The 24,321-nt window shown below is 44.1% G+C and overlaps 1 protein-coding gene across 1 annotated transcript in view; it reads right to left on the reverse strand.

The window, feature by feature from the left end:
* The window catches only part of CA9 (carbonic anhydrase 9), a 115,549-nt gene that overhangs the window by 38,360 nt on the left and 52,868 nt on the right, over nucleotides 1–24,321 (reverse strand). Inside the window, exons 2-6 of the mRNA XM_075187509.1 lie at nucleotides 23,183–23,212; nucleotides 8,543–8,713; nucleotides 7,696–7,838; nucleotides 6,488–6,580; nucleotides 5,753–5,819 (exon numbers count right to left, since the gene is read on the reverse strand). Of these exons, the coding sequence (XP_075043610.1) occupies nucleotides 5,753–5,819; nucleotides 6,488–6,580; nucleotides 7,696–7,838; nucleotides 8,543–8,713; nucleotides 23,183–23,212 (504 nt within the window). The remainder of the gene's footprint in view (nucleotides 1–5,752; nucleotides 5,820–6,487; nucleotides 6,581–7,695; nucleotides 7,839–8,542; nucleotides 8,714–23,182; nucleotides 23,213–24,321) is intronic.

Below are 24,321 nucleotides of genomic sequence, written 5' to 3' on the forward strand. Positions count from 1 at the left end.
GAGATATTTTGAGACAAGAGAGGAGATGTATGTTGGTGCAGCTTTGTTGATGGCCTTGTAGGTTAGTAAAAGTATTTTATATTGGATTCGGTAGAAGACAGGCAGCCAGTGTAGAGACATACAGAGTGATTCAACAGAGGAATAGCTATTTGCAAGGAAAATCAGTCTTGCCAAAGCATGCAAAATAGATTTTAGGGGTTTGAGTCTGTTTTTGGGAAGACCAGTAAGGAGGGAATTGCAATAGTCAATGCGGGAGATGATTAGTGCATGAATTAAGGTTTTAGCAGTGTCTTGTGTGAGATATGTGCGGATTCTGGAAATGTTCTTTAGATGTATGTAACATGATTTAGATATAGAGTCAATGTGGGGAACAAAGGATAGGCGTGAATCAAGGATTACACCTAGGCAGCGAGCTTGTGGGGTGGGATTTATGGTCATGTTATCAACAGAGATAGAAATGTCAGGTATGCTCTTGTTGGCGGGTGGGAATATTATTAACTCTGTTTTAGAAAGATTAAGTTTGAGTTGACGAGAGGACATCCAAGATGAAATGGCAGAAAGGCAGTCAGTTACACGGGACAACACAGATGTCGAGATATCAGGAGAGGATAGATAGATTTGGGTATCATCCGCATAGAGATGATACTGAAAGCCAAAGGAACTTATTAGATTTCCAAGAGAAGCGGTATAGATAGAGAACAGCAGAGGACCTAGCACCGAGCCTTGTGGTACTCCAACTGATAGGGGAAGCGGAGCAGAGGTGGCTCCAGAGAAATTAACAGTGAAAGAGCGATTAGAGAGGTAAGATGAGAACCAGGATAGAACTGTGTCTTGAAGACCTAGGGATTGCAGCGTTTGTATGAGAAGAGAGTGGTCAACGGTGTCAAATGCAGCCGAGAGATCAAGGAGAATTAGGAGAGAGTAATGGCGTTCAGTCTTAGCAGTGATCAGATCATTAACAACCTTGGTCAGCGCAGTCTCTGTGGAGTGTTGAGAACGAAAGCCAGACTGAAGAGGATCCAACAGGTTGTTTGTGGAAAGAAAGCGTGTGAGGCGAGTGTAGGCAAGTCTCTCTAGAAGCTTGGAGGGGCAAGGGAGCTGAGAGATGGGACGGTAATTTGAGAGAGAGTTTGGGTCGGAGTTTTGTTTTTTTAGAATAGGAGTAATCACTGCATGCTTGTATAGTGATGGAAAGATGCCAGTAGAGAGTGAGAGATTACAGATTTGAGTTAGAGGTGAAATGAGCACAGAAGACAGGGATCTACCAATTTGCGAGGGAATAGGATCAAGAGGACAGGAGGTAGAGTAGGAAGATAAGAAGAGCGTAGAAATTTCCTCTTCATTTGTGGGGTCAAATGAAGAAAGGGTGTCAGAGGGTAGTGGGAAGGAAATGAGCTGATGGCTTGTTGAGGAAGAGGATACCATTTCTAGTCTGATCTTGTCAATCTTGTCCTTGAAGTAGGAAACAAGATCCTGAGCACTGATAGTAGATGGAGGGTTCGGGGTGGGAGGATTGAGAAGATGATTAAATGTATTGAAAAGGCGTTTGGGGTTAGAAGCGTGAGCATAGATAAGAGATTGAAAGTATGTTTGTTTTGCAGTGTCCAGAGCATTTCGATAGGAGTGGTAGACAGAAGTATATGTGAAGAAGTCATTAGAGCTTCGAGATTTACGCCAGTGACGTTCTGCTTTACGGGACAGTTTTTGAAGATTTCGTGTTGCTTTGGTGTGCCACGGTTGACATTGAAGTCGACGTGTAGTATGAAGTGTCGCTGGAGCCACTTGATCAAGGGCCGTTGCTAAGGTTAGGTGAAAATGAGGTACTGCCATCTCAGGGGGTGAGAATGTAGAGATAGGGGAGAGAAGGTGTTGGAGAGAGGTGGAAAATTGTTGAAGATTAATAGAATTAAGATTTCTACGAGTATGAGGAAGCTTGGTTGAGTTAGACAGTAGAGAGGTTAGAGAAGTGGGGGTGAGAGTGTAGCTGATAAGGTGATGATCCGAGAGGGGGAAGGGTGTATTAATAAAATTAGAAACTGAGCATAGTCTAGAGAAAACAAGATCAAGGCAGTGGCCATCCTTATGAGTAGATGATTCAATCCACTGGGAGAGGTCAAGTGAGGATGTTAGAGAGAGTAGTTTGGAAGCAGCTTTGGAAGGTGGGTTATCAATGGGGATGTTGAAGTCACCCATGATGATGGTGGGGATGTCTGAAGATAAGAAGTGAGGGAGCCATGCAGAGAAATCCTCAATAAATTGTTGGTGTGCTCCAGGGGGACGATAGATCACCGCAACACGTAGGGAGAATGGATTAAAAATGCGAATAGCATGTACTTCAAAAGATGTGAACGTGAGTGATGGGACATTTGGTAGAACTGTGTATGTGCACTGTGGGGAGAGAAGTAGTCCAACCCCACCTCCTTGTCTGCCTTCAGGTCTGGAGGTGTGGGTGAGATGGAGGCCACCATGTGAAAGTGCTGCAGGTGAGGCAGTGTCTGATTGCATGAGCCATGTTTCTGTTATTGCCAGAAGGTTGAGGTTTTTTGAGAGGAAGAGATCATGAACGGAGGTAAGTTTGTTACAAACAGAGCGTGCATTCCAAAGGGCACATTTAAAGGACTTGGGAAGAGAGGGGAGACAGGTGATGTGTTTGAGGTTTGCTATAGAACGGTAGTGTTCTGATGTATGTGTGTGTGAGGAGTGTGGGGGACCTGGATTAGGTGATATATCACCAGCTAATAGAAGCAGAGTGAGCGAAAGATAGGCAAGGGGATTGTAAGATGTGTGGCCTTTTATTTTCTGGCGACAGGTGGAGGCTGTACTTGTTAGAGATAATAAATAGGACAACAGTTCATGGGTGTTAAATAGAGGTGAGTGGAGTAATGCAGGTGCAATATGAACAAATTTGTGTGTTGGTGGAGGGGTGAAAGATGACACAGTCCTAAAGATCATGCCATGAAATGAGACTAAGAAAAGCAATTTGTGAAACATTGTGATAAAAGGGGTAAAAGCAAAAAGCAAGGGTATTTTAAGAATTACCTCTTAGCAGTATTCCATATAAATAGACAAGTAGTGCAGAAATAGGCTGTGGCAGATGTTGCTTATTGCTGGGAATAAAAGCAAGTCAAATGTAGTCCAATGTTTGTCCAACTGTGTTGTCTAACTGTGCATTTTCGTCCACTTTGTGAGAAAATCCCACTTAGTGCAGAAATCACACACGTCTAACCCCACATACGTCTCCCCATAGAATTTTAAGGTCAGTTCGGCGAACCGGTGGTTCCAGACTGAGCCCAGCCTCTTTGTTGGTGGAGGGGAGCTGGGTCCTTTAAAAAATTAAAAAGAATACTCACCTGTTCGTGCGTCGGCACCTCCTCCTCCCTGCTGTCCGCACTGAATGTCGGGCGTGACGTCATCACGCCCAACAGTCAGTAAGAAGCGTCGCAGAGAGGAGTCGGTGGCAAGTAGACAGAAGACAAGACGAGAAGAAAAGAGAAGAAAGAAAACAATAGAAAAGGGAAGTGAAATAACCGAAGCAAAGGGGAGCAAAGGCAGCATGGCACAGTGTGTAGGGGGAGCACAAGCAGCGTGGCACAGTGTGTAGGGGGAGCACAAGCAGCGTGGCACAGTGTGTAGGGGGAGCAAAGGCAGCATGGCACAGTGTGTAGGGGGAGCACAAGCAGAGTGGCACAGTGTGTAGGGGGAGCACAAGCAGCATGGCACAGTGTGTAGGGGGAGCACAAGCAGCGTGACACAGTGTGTAGGGGGAGCAAAGGCAGCATGGCACAGTGTGTAGGGGGAGCACAAGCAGAGTGGCAAGGTGTGTAGGGGGAGCACAAGCAGCGTGGCACAGTGTGTAGGGGGAGCACAATCAGCGTGGCACAGTGTGTAGGGGGAGCACAAGCAGCGTGGCACAGTGTGTAGGGGGAGCACAAGCAGCATGGCACAGTGTGTAGGGGGAGCACAAGCAGCGTGGCACAGTGTGTAGGGGGAGCACAAGCAGCATGGCACAGTGTGTAGGGGGAGCACAAGCAGCATGGCACAGTGTGTAGGGGGAGCACAAGCAGCATGGCACAGTGTGTAAGAGGAGCACAAGCAGCATGGCACAGTGCGTAGGGGGAGCACAAGCAGCATGGCACAGTGTGTAAGAGGAGCACAAGCAGCATGGCACAGTGTGTAAGAGGAGCACAAGCAGCATGGCACAGTGTGTAAGAGGAGCACAAGCAGCATGGCACAGTGTGTAGGGGGAGCACAAGCAGTGTGGCACAGTGTGTAGGGGGAGCACAAGCAGCATGGCACAGTGTGAAGGGGGTAAAAGCAGCATGGCACAGTGTGAGGGGGGTAAAAGCAGCATGGCACAGTGTGAGGGGGTAAAATCAGCATGGCACAGTGTGAAGGGGGTAAAAGCAGCAAGGCACAGTGTGAAGGGGGTAAAAGCAGCATGGCACAGTGTGAAGGGGGTAAAAGCAGCATGGCACAGTGTGAGGGGGGTAAAAGCAGCATGGCACAGTGTGAAGGGGTAAAAGCAGCAAGGCACAGTGTGAAGGGGGTAAAAGCAGCATGGCACAGTGTGAAGGGGGTAAAAGCAGCATGGCACAGTGTGAAGGGGGTAAAAGCAGTATGGCACAGTGTGAGGGGGGTAAAAGCAGCATGGCACAGTGTGAAGGGGGTAAAAGCAGCAAGACACAGTGTGAAGGGGGTAAAAGCAGCATGGCACAGTGTGAAGGGGGTAAAAGCAGCATGGCACAGTGTGAGGGGGGTAAAAGCAGCATGGCACAGTGTGAAGGGGGTAAAAGCAGCAAGGCACAGTGTGAAGGGGGTAAAAGCAGCATGGCACAGTGTGAAGGGGGTAAAAGCAGCATGGCACAGTGTGAAGGGGGTAAAAACAGCGTGGCACAGTGTGAAGGGGGTAAAAGCAGCAAGGCACAGTGTGAAGGGGGTAAAAGCAGCAAGGCACAGTGTGAAGGGGGTAAAAGCAGCATGGCACAGTGTGAAGGGGTAGAAGCAGCATGGCACAGTGTGAAGGGGTAGAAGCAGCATGGCACAGTGTGCAATAATTGCAAAGTTACTCCTTCTCTTGCTTTCCTTTCCTTCAAAAATCCGACCCCTGGTGTTTATAATTAAAATATCAGGCAGTAAGTAAGAGATAGATGTCCCTGGATGTCCACACGGAGCAGCTCTAAAACATGAGGTCCCAGAATGGGGATTTTATTCATTGCTAGAGCAGGTGGGTTTGCAGTGATTAACCCTTTGCCACATAGATGTCACATAGGCTCAGATGAGCATTGTTTTGTGACAATTGCAATTTAGCAACAAAATATTGCCGAGGTATCTGAGTGACATTCAGTTGTCCTGACAATATTGGCCCCATGTGTGTGCCAGCTCGTGCATGCTCAGTGGGTGCCATCTGTCAGGACCATCCTGCCTACGTGGTGACAGCTGGGAGATATGATTTACAGTGGGGTGATGGGATATTGGTATTTAATACTGGGTGGTTCGGAAGCTAGTCATTTAATGTTGGTGTGAAACAGGCCTATTTAATAAATATAAATGCTATTTAATGTCAGGGCTGGTTGGAGGGAAGAAGACCTAGAGTGTCTCCTCATTGTCCAGCTTTCCAAGAGATGAATAGTACCTATCCCGAGTCCCAACGTTCCAGAATCCGGACAAGATGCAACTGAGCTTAAGTTGTGAGCGGCGCAGGTAAGAGAATTGACTAATTGACAATGACAGAGTTTCTTATCAGTGCACTCACCAGCCTCTCTGACATCATCCAAATATGACAGAAGATGCCCGTAGGATTCATCATCAACAGGTCCTTCCTGTAACAGGGAATAATTCATTAAAGTGGCAGCAGAACCTCAGGACAAAAACACTTAACAGCTTCCTATAGAAGGTTCATATGGTGATATAAGTCTGGGATCTCATTGTCAACCCAAGTTTATCCTCATATCCATTCCGAGTGTGATTGTCTCTTCTCCATCCCATTCCCTCACCTAATACCCCCTTGTATCTCCTGTCTATCCCCTGTGATTAATGTCGCTCTCTCACCTTCTATCATAGGCTTGTGGTTCTTTAGTTACGTACAATGCTGTTTCATTTGCCATATACACTCAATGAGAACCAGACATTCTCCTGACATCGGGCCTGAGTCATTAAGGAGAGCAAGGCAAGAAAAGGAGTAAACCTTCTCCTGGACAAACCATGTTACAATGCACAGGGTACAAATTAGTATTATTTTGCATGTAAGATAAATACTGGCTGTTTCTTCATGTAGGACACAAATACTTGATAGCTTTATTTTTACACTGAAATTTAAAGTTGATCTAGGACATGTCCTACCCCAACTATAGATATGTCCGCACATTTTAATTTTACCTCTCCCCCAATTCAACATGGTCTTGCCCTGGTTCAAAGTTACTCCATTTATGCTTTACTTTCCTTAATGACTCGGGCCCAACAAGAAGGTCCAAAAACACTGACACTGTACCTGTATGAAGGCGGCTAACACTGCCAGGCCTCCTGGTTGGGTCATGGCAGCATCCAAACTCTGATACTCGGTGGAAAAATGGACCACGTGAATCTATGGAAGAGACCAATGTCAATGCTCTGCATGATGCGGCTGTGCGTTGTATGTAGGCTGGGGCGTGTATGTAGGCTGGGGCGTGTATGTAGGCTGGGGCGTGTATGTAGGCTGGGGCGTGTATGTAGGCTGGGGCGTGTATGTAGGCTGGGGCGTGCATGGGTCATGTTCTGGAAGAGCTGGTGGGTGAATTTCAGGATTCACAGGATTGTGATGGGGAAAATTGAATAATCACTTCAAAATAATCATCATTATTTGGAACAACCACTTAATAAATTACAATGTTTCTCAATGCAGCTTCATGTATGTCTTATCTATAACATGGCTATTGCGTGTCACATTTCTCAGTACATTCATCTGAATCAGGTGAGACATCTTCTAAAGTAAAAGTAATCTCTGCCAGAGAGCGTGTGTAGAATAAAGGGAGTTTGTGGGGGGTGAGATCACCTCTATACCAGGAGAGCCCCCAGACTCACTAAGGACACTTCCATCTGACCAGCGAGTGGGGGGGGGGGCACATGTACAACTGTCGGGGGGCGGGGAGCATATGTACACTTGTCAGGGGGCGGGGAGCACATGTACACCTGTCAGGGGGCGGGGAGCACATGTACACTTGTCAGGGGGCGGGGAGCACATGTACACCTGTGAGGGATTTGCTGAGTGTGTTGTAACAAAGATTATTTTATAGTATTGTTTCTCTACATACGTTGGGAAGTTGTTCCTGCTGTATTAGATCATTCAAGCTTAAATGATTGCGCTCCTAGCATATGACATAAAAGATTTGTAGGTTAGACATAAGTGAGGGGTGGGTCTGTTGTCACGCGGACTTGTCTGTAATCATTCATCTTTCACTATGAATCAGATTCGTCATGTTTGAGCCGGACCATCTGGCCACGACTCAGGATACCTGGGTATTCTCCAGGACATGACGTATGTGGATCACTATAGCTGTAAATGAACCCTAAACATGGAAGACAACTGTCCAGCCATGAACACCCATTAAGTGATTGGGGGATATATAATATGGATCTATATTTGATCCAGGCTCCTTTCCATGGATAAAGTAATTGGTTCATTCCTGAGCCGTAGTAAACATGTTCGGATTTTCCACTTACCTCTCCTGGGAATTTCTGGCCATTAACGGTGTGCTCCGATCCTGGGCTGGAGCGGGACCCCCAGTGGAAGTGAAGTTGTGCAGCTTGATATATATGAGAAAGACCCTGAACTATCTTTAAACTATCGGGGAGCTGTAAAACCACTGTGAAGAGAAGCAACAAACAGTTAAATGGAAAGTCCAGAGACATTAAGGTATAGAGGCAACATCTCCACTTTCAAACCCACCGGAGACTTGCAGTGATACATTTACCCTGAGTGCATCACAATAAACAATAGAAGAAGGAATAGGTCCTACAACTCTTTCACCTTATTTCCATATATATATATAACGATAGTGCACATTTTTATTGCTAACCCCCCTTCCTTGATATGCAGGAGGAAGATGTGAGTGGGGGTTCAGCATCTTATAATTTGGGGTACCTCTTGGTAGGTTAGCTCTCAATTTAAAAACACATATATGTATGACCCAAAAATAGGGACTCTCACTGTTTAGAGTTAGGACCACCCATTGGCAGAATCACCATGAAGTAGCCGGTGGCTTAAATATACTTTTGAAAATGTGTGTAACTGAGACTTCTGCATTTTTATGTACAAGTAGAAATGGCAGCTCCTTTGCTGGGTATAGCAGAGTGCTGGGGGATTTTCTCTGTATTTGTTCCTTTTAGGATAACTCCACCCTTTCACGCACCTGCTATGAGCCTATAAATTGATTGAGCAACTTCTCCCTCACTCTGTCATACATCTTCCTCCAGGGGGTCTGCACTGAATATAGATATTAGACTCTTCCGTTATGTTTTATTGTACAATGTATTTCATATTCCACAATATAAATAACACATAGATTACCTGTATGTCCGTTGTTCTTCAGTTTCAAAGTTTCTCCCGATTCCACGTCATACCCAGAAAGCTGGATGGTGGTCAGAGATGGGTCATATGTTGTTTTCTTTGTATCCACATTAATGGGGGACTGAGCTCTTCCCGCGCAGTCGGGAAAAATCTTATTCCACTCTGTTTCATCTGTCAGAGACAAGGTGAGAGTACTGTGAGGTGTCAGAGATGGGGCAGAGTACTGTTAGGTGTCAGAGATGGGGGCAGAGTACTGTGAGGTGTCAGAGATGGGGCAGAGAACTGTGAGATGTCAGAGATGGGGCAGAGAACTGTGAGGTGTCAGAGATGGGGGCAGAGTACTGTGAGGTGTCAGAGATAGGGCAGAGTACTGTTTGGTGTCAGAGATGGGGCAGAGTACTGTGAGGTGTCAGAGATGGGGCAGAGTACTGTTAGATGTCAGAGGTGTTGCGAGTAACAGGCTAGGTGAGTGCTTCCTGGTATATACAGGCATCAGGGTGTGTATGTATGTATATATATATAAATATATAAAGAAATGGACACACACCCTGATAATGAAACATACAGGACCTAATTCATGAAGGCACGCATTCTGAGCGCAACGTGCAGTAAATCGGCTCTGCGCACTCCTTTGCATGTTAATAGTAGGATCGGATGGAGTTATGGTCGAGGTCACACTTTTTTTTGTTAAATTCTTTCAAACCAGACCATATTTCAAACTGTTGTGTTCTGCCACCTGCGTCATCCCTGCTTCTCTTTGGAAAGTGCAATTTCTTACGAGCAGCAACTGCCTAAGAAAATGAACAAGGAGACGCCATCAAGCCATGGACCACTTGAGCGGTCAACTTGCTGACCAAGAGCTCCTTGCATCTCTTCAGATCTCAGTCAGTTGGAAGCAAAGAATCTATGTAGGTCTTAAACCTAGAATCAAGCCCAGTCGTCAAAACATAGTGATCCGAGATTTTATTAACTCTTGGATCATGGCAAAGCGAATTAAGTACTTGATCTACAAGGCCAACTTACTTTGCAGAATTACTTTCATCTCCTCCTTCAGTTTATCAAGCTGCTTCTCCAATACTCGAATTAAGGGAATGACTTGGCTCAAGCTAGCAGAGTCTGAACTCACTTCACATATCACAACTTCAAATGGTTTCAGCACCTTACACAACACAGAAAGGATTCTCCACTGTGCAAGGCTGAAATACATTCCCCCTCCTTTCCCAATGTCATGGCTTGTCCAATACGCTTGGATGGCTTTGCGCTGTTCCTCCTCTGAAGCAGGTACAGGGTGGAATTCCACCTTGTTAACACCTCTTGCTTAAATTGTAATTGGAGCTGCTGCAATCTCCTACATGCTGTGGCAGAATGCCGGAATTATCCCAAAATTTTAAGGGCCACCAAAAGCATGTCCTGCACCTCACGGTTATTTTTCAAGAAGCCCTGTGCCACCAAGTTTATTGTGTGAGCAAAACAGGGAATGTGATGGAATTAATCCAGCTGTAATGCTCGCATTATATTGGTGGCGTTATCAGAAATGACATATCCTGGGAAAAGTGCAAGTGGCATAAGCCATGTATCAATGACATCCCTTAGTTTTCATAACAAATTATCAGCTGTATGCCTGTTATGTTCTTGCCCTTAGATTTGCCCTCATTCAAGATGGCCGTGATTGCCTCATGAAGTTTCCATCTTGGATCTCTGATTTGAACTTGCCCTAACAATAGCCCTTATCCAAGATGGCCTCTCATTTTTTGTTTGGGCCTAGAAAAGGCACTTCCTGTTATGCAGCCTTTGCTCGAGTATTGTGTTTGTGTCTGAACCTGATGCTTCCACAGAACCTTGCTCCCTTGTGATTTGGACTACAATTACTTGGTACCTCTACAAGATATTTATCTTGTTGATACTTTGGACTCGCTTGCTGGACATTTACGATTTATTTCTGTATCAAAATAAATCCTGTTTATTAAAGAAATACCTGGCTATTGGGTTCCGTTTGTAATACCAGAAGTGTGACAGGATACTCGTGACCAAAATGACGGACCCCGCCGGGACAGAACCAACTGCTTTACAGCGACTTTCAGATCTCAGTTTCCACATGCATTCTGCTTCAAGACAACTACAGGAATTTCATGCAAAATTTCAAGAACTTGAGACCCAGTGTACAAATAATTTTCAACTGCAACAGCAACAGGTATCTGAGTTGCAAATTAATGTTCATGAACTCAAAGATCAAATAGCGCTACAAAATGGAGTTATTACAGAACTACAGGTGCGGCTTCAAGAAGTTAATGCTGTAGCACCTTCAGCTGCAGTACATCAGCCCACACTCCCACTACCTTCGGCTCGATTCTCAGGTGATCGTAAAAAATCCAGAGGTTTTATTAATCAATGTAATATGCATTTTGATTTACATCCTACTTATTTTTTGACTGATGTACAGAAAGTACATTGTATTCTTTTATTGTTGAAAGATGATGCCTTGGCACGGGCTTCTCCTTTGATAGAAGCAAAAAATCCCATATTACAAGATCTTTCTAATTTCATGGATGCAATGAACCAGATATTTGATGATCCAAATTGTAGTGCTACTGCTGAGTCAGTTTTATTAAAGATGCGTCAGGGAAGACGTTCAGTGGCTGAATACACCTCTGATTTCCGAAGATGGATCTTGGACACAGATTGGAATTCGGAAGCTAAGCTGTCTGTTTATCGAAAGGGGTTATCTGATGCACCCACTGAATTTGAAGCCTTTGTTAAACATTGTATTCGTATTGATGCTCGTCAAATGGAGAGGAAACAAGAAAGATGGGGCTCCATGTGGACTCGTCCTAATTATCCAGAACCAGCAATATCAACTTACTCTGGAACTCCTGCAACACAACAAATTGAGGAGTCTGAGCCAATGCAAATAGATACCATTCACAAACAGGTTTCTATTGAAAGAAGAGATCAACGACGACAAGAAAATCTCTCTTTGTATTGTGGTAAATCTGGACATTATGTATCTAATTGTTCTCAATGACCTCGCAAGACAGTTGCTACATTGATGGAACCTAAAGACTCTGACCAGGAATCTATTATTTCATGCTGTTCACATCCACTGAATGCTATTATTCCTCAAATCTCTTCACTGTCTACATTTGAGAGAGAGAACAGAAGAATAAAGAATCATTTTTCAATACCAATACAACTTGAGATAAACTCTCGACTTATTTCAACCATGGCAATGCTGGATTCAGGAGCCAATGGTAATTTCATAGATATAGATTTTGCTAAACAAAATCATATAGTATTTCAAGAAAGAAAGACTCCTGTATTGATGGAGACAGTTGATGGATCCCCTCTGAATTCTGGTCCCATCACACATGAGACTTGAACTTATGTCCCTGATGATAGAACCCAATCATAAGGACGAACTCACTTTTTTCTCATCTCTTCTCCAAATTTCCCCATAATTTTGGGTCTCCCGTGGTTCACTAACAATAACCCAGTCATTAACTGGGAGTCTCAAACACTAACGTTTCAAGATCCTATTAGTGTGGTCCTGCTTGCACAAGAAGAGAATCAGATCTCAGTGTCCCCCTCTTCTGTGGAGGAACAATTGCCTGTTCAATATCAGGATTTTGCAGATATCTGTAACAAACAAAATGCTGACAAATTACCACCCCATCGACCATATGATTGTCCCATTGATCTATTACCCGGGGCTGCTATTCCTTTTGGTCGGATTTATTCATTAGCTGAACCTGAATTAAAGACGCCAAAGATTTACCTGGAGGAAAATGAAACTAAAGGTTTTATACGTCCTTCAAAATCTCCAGCAGGGGATCCTATTTTTTTTAAAAAAAATAAAGATGGATCTTTGCGTCCATGCATTGATTATAGAGAATTAAATAAAGTTACTATAAAGAACAGACATCCACTTCCTCTCATCCCAAAATTATTGGAAAGACTGCAGACAGCAAGTATTTTCACAAAGCTCAATTTAAGAGGAGCGTACAACCTAATATGCATCCGACCAGGTGATGAATGGAGAACGGCTTTTCGAAAAAAGTATGGACATTATGAGTACCTCGTGATGCCGTTCGGGTTATGCAATGTCCCTGCTACTTTCCAACATTTTATAAATGATGTCTTTCGAGATTTGCTTGATCTGTTCATTATTGTATATCTTGATGATATCCTTATCTTTTTTAATTCTTTACAAGAACATCAAGAACATGTTCGAATTATTTTACAATGGCTACGTATAAACCAATTATACATCAAGTTGGAGAAATGCGAATTCCATCGCACTTAAATAAAATTTTTGGGTTACATTATATCCCCTCAAGGACTGTGTATGGATCCCTGTAAAGTGCATGCTGTGGTAGATTGGCCCATACCTAAAAACGTCAAAGATGTACAGCGATTTATGGGCTTTGCTAATTTCTATCGACGTTTTATAAAGAACTTTTCTGGAATTGCTGCCCCCATTACTCAGCTCACAAAAAAGGTTTCCTCTTGTCAGTGGTCACCAGCAGCTGATAAAGCTTTTTCCATTTTAAAAACAAAGTTCACATCAGCTACTATATTAATTCATCCTGATCCTACACTCCCATTTGTTTTGGAAACTGATGCATCGGATTCAGCTATAGGAGCAGTAACTTCACAAAGAGTAGGAGAAAAGATGTTACTTCACCCCTGTGCTTTTTATTCAAGGCAAATGACTGCTTCTGAAAGGAACTATGATGTGGGAAATAAGGAACTTCTTGCCATTATAGCTGCTTTTTCTGAATGGAGGCATCTTTTAGAAGGTGCAAAGCATCAAGTAATAGTCCTCACCGATCATCGGAATTTGGAATTCCTTAAATCAGCAAAAATATTATCTCCCCGACAAGCTTGATGGGCTCTCTTTTTAAGCCGTTTTGTTTTCCTCATTTCCTATAAACATGGATCAAAGAATGGAAAAGCTGATGCTCTTTCAAGAGCCTATATGGAAAATCCTCAACAGGTAGAATCTGTTCAAACAATAATTCCTGATTCAAATTTTTTGGGGGTTATTTGTACAAGTAAGTTATTAACAGAGTTAAAGAAAGGATATGATACAGATTCTACATATGGCACATCAGCTATACATTCCAGAAAAAGCACGGTTAAAGGCCATGCAACTATTCTATGACTCTAAATTAGCAGGCCATAAAGGACTTCAGAGAACTCAAGAACTGTTAAGCCGTTCATTCTGGTGGCCCAACTATAAGGAAGATGTAGCAAAATATGTATCTTCTTGTACAACATGTGCCAGATTTAAGACTCCTCGAGCTTCTCCTTTTGGACTACTACAACCTTTGCCAATACCTACACGTCCATGGGATTCCATTTCCATGGACTTTATTGTAGAACTTCCGAAATCTAAGAATATGACCACTATCTTTGTGGTAATTGACAGACTGACAAAGATGGGTCACTTTATACCCTGCCAGGGTACTCCTACAGCAAAAGAAACAGCTGACTTACTCATAAAAGAAGTTTTTCATTTGCATGGCGTTCCTAATGATGTGGTGTCTGACCGAGGCGTTCAATTCACATCACGATTTTGGAAACAGTTTTGCAAATCCCTTGGCATTTTGGTGAACTTGTCCACTGCATTTCATCCACAGTCAAACGGACAAACGGAGCGAACAAACCAAACACTTGAGCAATACCTTAGATGTTATATTTGTCACCTACAGGATGATTGGGTTGATATCCTCCCCATGGCTGAGTTTGCATACAATAATTCTCAGCATTCATCTACAAGATTTAGCCCTTTCTATGCTAATCTAGGATATCATCCAAATATATGTCCCAATCTACCTTGTGACTCTCCAATTCCTGCTGTGGAAGATAGACTGATTCTTATGCAAAGTAATCTTGACTTATTGAAGGAGACATTGAAAACTGCTCAAGAAAGATATAAACGTGATGCTGACAGATCACGAAGGGCTGCTCCAACTTTTAATATTGGTGATGAAGTATGGTTGTCAACTAGACATTTAAGGATGAAGGTACCATCTTCCAAGTTGGTAAGTAAGTTTATTGGTCCATATAAGATCATTGCACAGATTAGTTCAGTGGCTTTTCGATTGGATCTTCCTGATTCCATGAAGGTACATCCTGTTTTTCATGTATCATTACTAAAACCTTCAGTTAAGAATCCATTTCCTGGTCGCTCTTTGACTCCTCCTGAGCCAATTCAAGTTGATGAGCATGAGGAATTTATAGCCGAAAAGATCCTGGACTCTCATATGTTTCGAAACCAATTACAGTATCTGCTACATTGGCAGGGATATGGGCCAGAAGATGACTCTTGGCAATCTGCAAAGGATGTTCATGTCCCACTTTTGGTAAAAGCATTTCATCAACAGCATCCTGGGAAACCTGGTCCTAAGTCGTCCGGAGGACATCGTTGAGAAGGGGGCATCCTGTTATGTTCTTGCCCTTAGATTTGCCCTCATTCAAGATGGCTGTGATTGCCTCATGAAGTTTCCATCTTGGATCTCTGATTTGAACTTGCCCTTACAATAGCCCTTATCCAAGATGGCCAGAACTGTCTCAGGAAGATTCCATCTTGGATCTCATTTCCTGTTTGGGCCTAGAAAAGGGACTTCCTGTTATGCAGCCTTTGCTCGAGTATTGTGTTTGTGTCTGAACCAGATGCTTCCACAGAACCTTGCTCCCTTGTGATTTGGAATACAATTACTTGATACCTCTACAAGATATTTATCTTGTTGATACTTTGGACTTGCTTGCTGGACATTTAAGATTTATTTCTGTATCAAAATAAATTCTGTTTACTACAGATCTACATGGCTATTGGGTTCCGTTTGTAATACCAGAAGTGAGACAATGCCTGTTAGTAAACCCGGTGATACAAAGAGTGGCCTGCCTTTGAGAAATGTTACTTAGTGGTGTACATGCTGCTGCTGTTCCTGCTGGTGACAGCGAATGACCAACCCAGTGGGCTGTCACAGTCATATAGTCTTTGGTTTGACCACTTCCATTTGTCCACATATCCGTGGTTAAGTGTACAGTGGGCAGAATGGCATTTTGTAGCCCAATTAGTACATTTTTACTAGAGATGCTCACTGACCCTCGTGTTTGGGTTTTGTTTTTGCTTTTGGATCTGGATTACCATCGTGTTTTGGTTTTGCCAAACTGCCATTGCGTGTTTTGGTTTTGGTTTTGATTTTGTTTGGTTTTGTTGAAAAATCAATGTTTTTGGCCATAAACTAAATTTAGTGCTCCACCTGTTTTTAGGATAAGTAATGTAATTGTAAAGCTAATAAATTATCCAAAAAAGAGTTTAATTCCTGGTAGGCTGTCATTAATTCTACACACAAACCAGATTGTCTTCCTCTCCATCTATGCATATTGGCAATGCAGCCATCGTCTTGGGCTGTATATTACACCCTACACTTATAGTTAAATATGTAAAGAAATGGACAAAGGCAGTTTGGTTTCTGTCTCTATAGGCTCCCTCCACTTGTAGAAAATAGTAAAAAAATTCAGCCGTTATAGACTGTACAATATTATTTGAAATGGACAAAGGCAGTTTGGGGTCAGTCTGTGTATGACACCCTTCCCATAATGAGAAATTGCCAAAACAGCAGCCTTTCAAGACGGTACGTGATATGGAAATGCCCCAAGTCCCTTTCCTCTTTGGGGGTAGATTGCACCCTAAACTTAAATAGAAAGTTTTAAAAAGATGTTATCGTCATCATCTTCATCCTCACCCTCATCAGTGTGTACATCATCATCACAGACTATCAATTCATCGCCGCTTGAATCCGCCATCAGAGCCTTCCTCATGGAAGATGTAGTTCATTTTTATAAACATCATTTTCTCCACATTTTTGGGAAGTAACCTTCTACGGCGATCACTAACTAAGTTCCCGGCTGTACTGAATACTCGTTGAGAGTACACTTTGGAGGGTGGGCAACTTAGGTATTGCAAAGCAAGTTTGTACATGGGTTTCCAAATGGCCTGCTTTTCTTCCCAGCAAGGAAAGGGACTGTCTGACATTTCCATATCAATTACCTCTTGAAAATAATCCTCCAACATCCTTTGCATGTTAATACTCATATTGGATGGAGTTATGGGCAGGGTCACACATTTTTTGGAAAAATCCTTCAAACCAGCCCAGATGTTAAACTGTTCTGGTCTGCCCTCTGCGTCTTCCCTGCTTCTTTTTAGAAAATTAAATTTTTTACGAGCAGCAGCTGCTTGAGAAACTGAAGGAGGACACGACGTCAAGCCAAGGCCCAGTTCAGCTGCCAACTTGCTGAGCAATAGCTCCTTGCAAAAGTTCACATCTCGCTCATTTACAAGTAAAGACTCAATGTAGGTCTTAAACCTTGGATCAAGCACAGTGGCCAAAATGTACTGATCCGAGTTCAAGATCTTAATAACTCGAGGATCATTGTGAAGCGAATTAAGTACTTGATCGACAAGGCCAACATACTTTGTGGAATTGCTGGCTTTCATCTCCTTCAGTTTCTCAAGCTGCTTTTCCAATAGTCTAATTAAAGGAATGACTTGGCTCAAGCACTCACTTCACACGTCACAACTTCAAATGGTTTCAGCACCTTGCACAGCGCTGAAAGGATTCCCCACTGTACAAGAGTGAAATACATCCCCCCTCCTTTCCCAGTGTCATGGCTTGTGCAATACGCTTGGATGGCTTTGCGCTGTTCCTCCATCCTCTGAAGCATGTACAGGGTGGATTTCCACCTAGTTACCACCTCTTGCTCTCTGCGTTTATTGTGGATATTGGACGCAGATCTAACACTAACATGGCAGCCATGGCGTTTGTGATTCGCTTGGCGACTGGGTGACTGCTGTCATATTTGCTTCCCCTAGCAAATGATTGTTTCACAGTTAATTGTTGAAATGTAGGACTGCTCATTTTCTTGGCCTTCCTCTGGGCTGACGATTCACCCCCAGCAGCAGCAACAGCAGCAGCAGTGGGACTAACGCTTTCTTCAGAGGAATCAATTACAGTGCAGGAGTCATCCAGCCTTAATAAGTGGGATGCAGGGCTAACTCCGAGCGCTACTGAGGATATTGATGAGGATGGTGTGGTGGGTGTATTTTGCAGCCGTCGGGATGTCGGTGACTGGAGGGTCCTAGCTGATGATGGAGTGCTTCTAATTTTTTTGGAAGAACTTTCAGCTTTTCCCAAAACTTTGCCATGAACTCTCGTTAAATGGCGCAACATAGGCGAGGTTCCAAGATGGTTAAGGTCCCTCCCTCAACTGACTATGGCTTGACATACACTACAAATGGCTATAAAATTGTTGTCTGGATTTGGGTAGAAATAATTCCACACATAAGAAGTGGATTTTTTTGTTTTATGGCCAGGCGTGACAATGGCCTTTTTCGTGTCACGTGCCAGAACTGCTGCCACTGGTGCAGGACTTACACAAACAACCTCATCCTCATCAACATCCTCATTAGCGCACTCGTCGCCTACACAAATCTCCCGCTCATCCTCTTCTATTTCCAAAGTGGCATCCTCAATTGGTGTATCACTGGCTACACTCGGGCTGTTCAGGCACACATCAGCAGAACTGCTGAAAGGGCCCTTCTTTATGGGTACACTAACAGAATGCTCATGATTAGACATACTGCTGTTGGATGGACTCTCCACAGGGATTGTTGTCATTTCTAATTCAGAGCATACATTATGCTCTAATGCCTTACTGTTTTCTTGCAGCTCGGTTTTCACGCGTAACAGTAGTTGTGCACCACTTTCAGACTCCAAATTACTTGGTCTTGCTTGGCCACGAGTGACCGTACAAGAAGAAGGCTCGTTAACATTTTTGGATCTGCCACTAATAGAGAAAGGCGAAGGCCTCATTCTTTCTTTGCTACTGCGTGTGTAGAATGGCATGTTGGCAATTTTTTTTTCATCAGCACTTAACTTTTCCTCAGTTACACTTCTTTTTCGCTTCAACACAGTAAAAAAATTTTTGCTGTGTGTTTTTTTCCCCAGATTTAAAAGACTATGTACTTTTACATCGCCTTTCCCAGATGATGTACTGGGAACACTACCATCAGGACTGGTGACAGCACCTGGTTGCTGATTCTGCTCATATGTGGACTGCTTTGAATCCATTTTAATGACCCCAAATCACTTGTAGTGAAAAATATTGTATTAGATAGATATTGCTGACAAAGATGACTTTTTTTGACAGCCAGAAAAATTTAGTGTAAAACACTGGGGAATATGAGACACCCCAAAATCACTTGGAGTGCCCAAAAAAGAAAAAAACCCTCCTCTATCCTCCTCTAATAATTGCAAATGGTATTAATATTATAATTGTAGAGATTAGGATAGAAACAGTTCTGTGTACACTAATTGCTCTGTCCTTGCGCTAATACAGCCTGTGACCTAACCCTGCTCTCTCCCGCTGTCATATGGCGATGGATTGCTGAGGAGGTATTTATGCTTTTCAAATCTCACGAGAACCAAGCTCAGAAATACGAATACGTGACAATGACGTTTTGCCTCGATTTCAATTCCGAATGGGCGGGAGAGTACCGAGCACTCGGATAGGCTAAATTCGGATGGATTCGGATCTAGGGGAACCGAGTCCGCCCATCTCTAATTTTTATGAACGTTCTGGTACAGTTGTGGAATAGCTTTTCTCGAAAAATGGTGTCGTGATGGAATTTGGTAACAGGGACACAAAACATCAATTAACTGTGAAAAACCAGCTGCGTGGATATTGGACGCAGATCTAACACTAACATAGTCGCCATGGCGTCTGTGATCCGCTTTGAGACTGGGTGACTGCTGTCATATTTGCTTCCTCTAGTTAGTTGTTGTAAAGTACAAGTCTTCTTCTTGGGCTGCTTATGGGAGGAAGATTCACCCCCAGCAGCAGGACCAGCAGCAGCAGGACCAGCAGCAGCAGCAGCAGCAGGACCAGCAGCAGGACCAGCAGCAGCAGCAGGACCAGCAGCAGGACCAGCAGCAGGACCAGCAGCAGCACCAGCAGCAGCAGGACCAGCAGCAGGACCAGCAGCAGCAGGACCAGGACCAGCAGCAGGACCAGCAGCAGGACCAGCAGCAGCAGGACCAGGACCAGCAGCAGGACCAGCAGCAGCAGCAGCAGGACCAGCAGCAGGACCAGCAGCAGCAGGACCAGCAGCAGGACCAGCAGCAGGACCAGCAGCAGCAGCAGGACCAGCAGCAGCAGCAGCAGCAGCAGTGGGCCTAATGGTCACAAAATCTTCACAGGAATCCTGGTTAGGGGAGGAGTCATGTAGCCTAAGCGGCTTGGATGCAGGACTAACTCTGATTGCTAATGAGGATATTGATGAGGATGGTGTTGTTGGTGTCGATTGCAGGGGCCGTGACCTAGATGAGAGCAGGGAGCTAGCTGATGCTGGGCTGCTTGTTGGTATTTTGTGGGAATAAGTTTCGGATTTTCCCAAAAGCTTCCCATGAACTCTCTTCAAATGGCGTAACATGGATGAGGTTCCTGAATGGTTTATATTCCTACCTCGACTGACTGTGGATTTACAAACTCTACATATAGCTACACAGCTGTTGTCAGGATTTGGGTAAAAATAATTCCAGACATAAGAGGTGAATTTTTTTGTCTTCTGCCCAGGCATGACAATGGGCTTCTTGCTATCACTGTCAACAACTGCTTCCACCGGTACAGGACTTACACAACATCATCATCATCAACATCCTCATTAGCGCCGCCATAAGCTACAGAAATATCCCCCTCATCCTCTTGCAATTCCAAAATAGCATCCTCAATTTGGGTATCACCTGCTACACTTGGCCTGGTCATGCACACATCAGAACATATGCTGACTGGGTGCTTCTTTATAAGTACTGTATCAAAAAGGTCAAGACTCTCCTCAGGTATTTGTGTCATATCTGGATCAGAACCAACATTTTCTTGTAAGGCCTTGCAACTTTCTTCCAGCTCTGCTTTTACAATTAGAAGTATTTGGGCACCACTTTTGTAGTCAGAATAACGAGGTCTTCCATCGTCATCACTGACCTTACATGAAGATGTCTGAAGTACATTTGCAGAACTAGCACTCCTAAAGTAAGGTGAAGGCCTGAATCATTCCTTGCCACTAGAATGGCATGTTGGCAATTTTTTTTTTTCGGCACTTAACTTGGCCTTGAGTAAAGGTGATTGTTTTCTTTACTGAGGTAAAAGGTGTTTTCTTACATTTTTGTTTCCATGACTTACAAACACTATGCACTTTAAGAAAGGCTTTAGCAGATGATGTACAGGTACAGGGATTATTACTATCATCATCATGACTGGTGTCAGCAGCTGCTTGGTGCTCCTGGTCTTCTGGGGACTGATGGGAATCTAGCTCTGGCACAGTACAATTTGAGTGTAAAGAAAAATACCAGACTATTACATTTTTATAAAGAAAATGCAAAATACCAACTCTCCTAATTGTGGGTGAGCTCTGGCATAGTACACTGTGAATGGAGACTGGAAAGCACAATACCAGCCTATTAAACAAAGCCCACTGACACCTCTGCTAATTGTAGGTGAGCTCTGGCACTGGCAATGTGACTTGAGACTATCACTATACTAACCCTGCCTAACTACACTAGACCCTATCAAAGACGCTGCTATCCCTTCTCTGTCTCTCTGTGAAATGGCGACGGAGCTCCGTTTCGGTGTTATTTAAAGAATCAAAATCCAACGAGACAATGATGACGTTTTGCCTCGTTTCCATGCCCGAACGTGCGCTCCAGATATCCTAAGTTTGGGTGGGCTCGGTTTTCGGGAAACTGAGCCCGCCCATCTCTAGTTTAATCCCACACAAAAAAAAAAATACTGGTAGGTTAATTGGCTGCTACTAAATTGCTCGTAGTCTCTCTTGGTCTGTGTGTGTGTTTTAGGGGATTTAGATTGTATGCTCCAATGGGTATATAGATATTAATTATAAAAAAAATTAAAAAGGTAGAAAGGGGATATATATTTTTTCCCCATGAAATATGAACATAAAATACATTTTCACATTTGCTCCTCTTTGCACACGTTTGAAGATGGAGCAGACAGGGCTGCGGTTACGAGCGAATGTCTTGGTTCTGGACACAGAATGATGCACCCAGCAGCTCCGTGTATTTATGAATCAGGTCCATCAAGAGGATAAAAATGTTAAGAATATTTATTTCATGATGGTTTTGGTGTTTCCAGACCGCTATGGTCTCCTTTCAAGCTTGAAATTATTCTGGGCATTTCCTGTCTGTATATACACGATTGTGTTCATAACTCTGAGAGTGAAACCTGAATTGTTTTTTCAGTTACTCATTAACTCATCTTCTGGCTTTAACTGCCAGAAACAGGTAAAATATTAATCTTATCAATCATATCTAAACTACTAACAAGCTGCACAGACAGCGCCAGGGGAGGGGGGAAGGGTCCTCATGTGTCTACAGATCCCAGCAGCACTTACACAGCCTTATAATGTTCTTAGGAGAGCCCTAATTATAAATTAGATTTAAATATTTAAAATATCTGAAAACGTTTTGTGATAGAAAAATACAATCAGCTGCACCATCATCATTTATTTATATATAGCGCCACTGATTCCGCAGCGCTGTACAGAGAACTCACTCACATCAGTCCCTGCCCCTTTGGAGCTTACAGTCTAAATATTTTTCTATCACACTCCCTCCCGCTCACTGCGATCGTCCAACGATCGTCGCCTCTCTTCCCCTCTGATTACCTCCTCTCACGCACGTATCCAAGACTTCTCCCGCGCCGCTCCCCTCCATTGGAACAAGCTTCCCCGCTCCATCATAACTTTCCCTTATCTGTCCTCTTTCAAACGAACATTAAAAATCCACCTTTTCCTTAAAGCCTTCCAGTCTCATGCCTAAACTCCCACCGGTCGGCTACCTCTCTTTCTCATCCCTTCTTCCCTTCTCCCCCTTCCTCGACTCCGTCTCTGTTTCTCCCGTCTCTCCGTCTTATCCATGTGTCAGTCTGTCTTCCCCTCCCTTTGGTTTGTTCGCTCCTTTGAGCAGGGCTCTCCTACCTCCTGTTTCCATCACTTTTAACTGCGCTCTCCAGCTACTCAGCTCACCTCCTCTCAGTCCCTCTGCCCTCTGTCTCCTCTCGCTTCTCTCCGCTCCCCTCAGTGACTCTCAACCTGTCATCCGTGCCCACCCTCTTGGGCCATAGTTACCTGCCTGTACTCACTTTTCCCCTCCCTCCCTCTCTTTCTTGCTGTGACTGTACCCCCAGAGTTATAGTGCTTACTGTTACTAGTACTGTGCTGTTTCACCTTGTACTGTGCCATTGTTTGTCCTTGTACGGCGCTACGGATACTTTGTGGCGCCCTATAAATAAAAATTAATAATAATAATAATAATAATAATTGTCAATTAAATTTGGGGAGGGTATAGTCTGCCTTAGTGGTTGTTCTCTTCCCAATGCCCCATTGTGTCATAATACCCTTTCTGTACATTATGCCGCACCCTTCTGTATACTACCTGCCGTATTAATCATAGGAGATATGGACAGAAATTGGGTTCTCTGCTCAGATTGTATTGAACATTTCTAGAAAACTTAAATTCATCTTTTTTGTCTTTTCCGTTATTTAAGAGAGTGAAATACCTGTATAGCCCCAGTGACCGGTACCATGACCTGCAAGATATAAAACATAACATCTTATTATTACCACAGACAAGATTTGGCTGATTTCTATTTACAGACATTGGGGTTCTGAGATAAAGGGAGTAGTAGTGTGTGCACCAGGTGTATGACAGGAGGAAGTAGTAGCGCCTGCACCAGGTGTATGGCGGGAGGAAGTAGTAGTGTGTGCACCAGGTGTATGGCGGGAGGAAGTAGTAGCGCCTGCACCAGGTGTATGACAGGATGAAGTAGTAGCGCCTGCACCAGGTGTATGGCGGGAGGAAGTAGTAGTGTGTGCACCAGGTGTATGGCGGGAGGAAGTAGTAGCGCCTGCACCAGGTGTATGACAGGAGGAAGTAGTAGCGCCTGCACCAGGTGTATGGCGGGAGGAAGTAGTAGTGTGTGCACCAGGTGTATGGCGGGAGGAAGTAGTAGCGCCTGCACCAGGTGTATGACAGGAGGAAGTAGTAGCGCCTGCACCAGGTGTATGACAGGAGGAAGTAGTAGCACCTGCACCAGGTGTATGACAGGAGGAAGTAGTAGCGCCTGCACCAGGTGTATGACAGGAGGAAGTAGTAGTGTGTGCACAAGGTGTATGACAGGAGGGAGTAGTAGTGTGTGCACCAGGTGTATGACAGGAGGGAGTAGTAGCGCCTGCACCAGGTGTATGCCGGGAGGAAGTAGTAGTGTGTGCACCAGGTGTATGGCAGTAGGAAGTAGTAGTGTGTGCACCAGGTGTATGACAGGAAGAAGTAGAAGCGCCTGCACCAGGTGTATGACAGGAGGAAGTAGTAGCGCCTGCACCAGGTGTATGACAGGAGGAAGTAGTAGCACCTGCACCAGGTGTATGACAGGAGGAAGTAGTAGCGCCTACACCAGGTGTATGACAGGAGGAAGTAGTAGTGTGTGCACCAGGTGTATGACAGGAGGGAGTAGTAGTGTGTGCACCAGGTGTATGGCAGGAGGGAGTAGTAGTGTGTGCACCAGGTGTATAACAGGAGGAAGTAGTAGCACCTGCACCAGGTGTATGATGGGAGGAAGTAGTAGCGTGTGCACCAGGTGTATGGCAGTAGGAAGTAGTAGTGTGTGCACCAGGTGTATGCCAGGAGGAAGTAGTAGCG

The sequence above is a fragment of the Mixophyes fleayi genome, chromosome 1 (genome assembly GCF_038048845.1).
Source record: "Mixophyes fleayi isolate aMixFle1 chromosome 1, aMixFle1.hap1, whole genome shotgun sequence".
Taxonomy (NCBI): Eukaryota; Metazoa; Chordata; class Amphibia; order Anura; family Limnodynastidae; genus Mixophyes; species Mixophyes fleayi.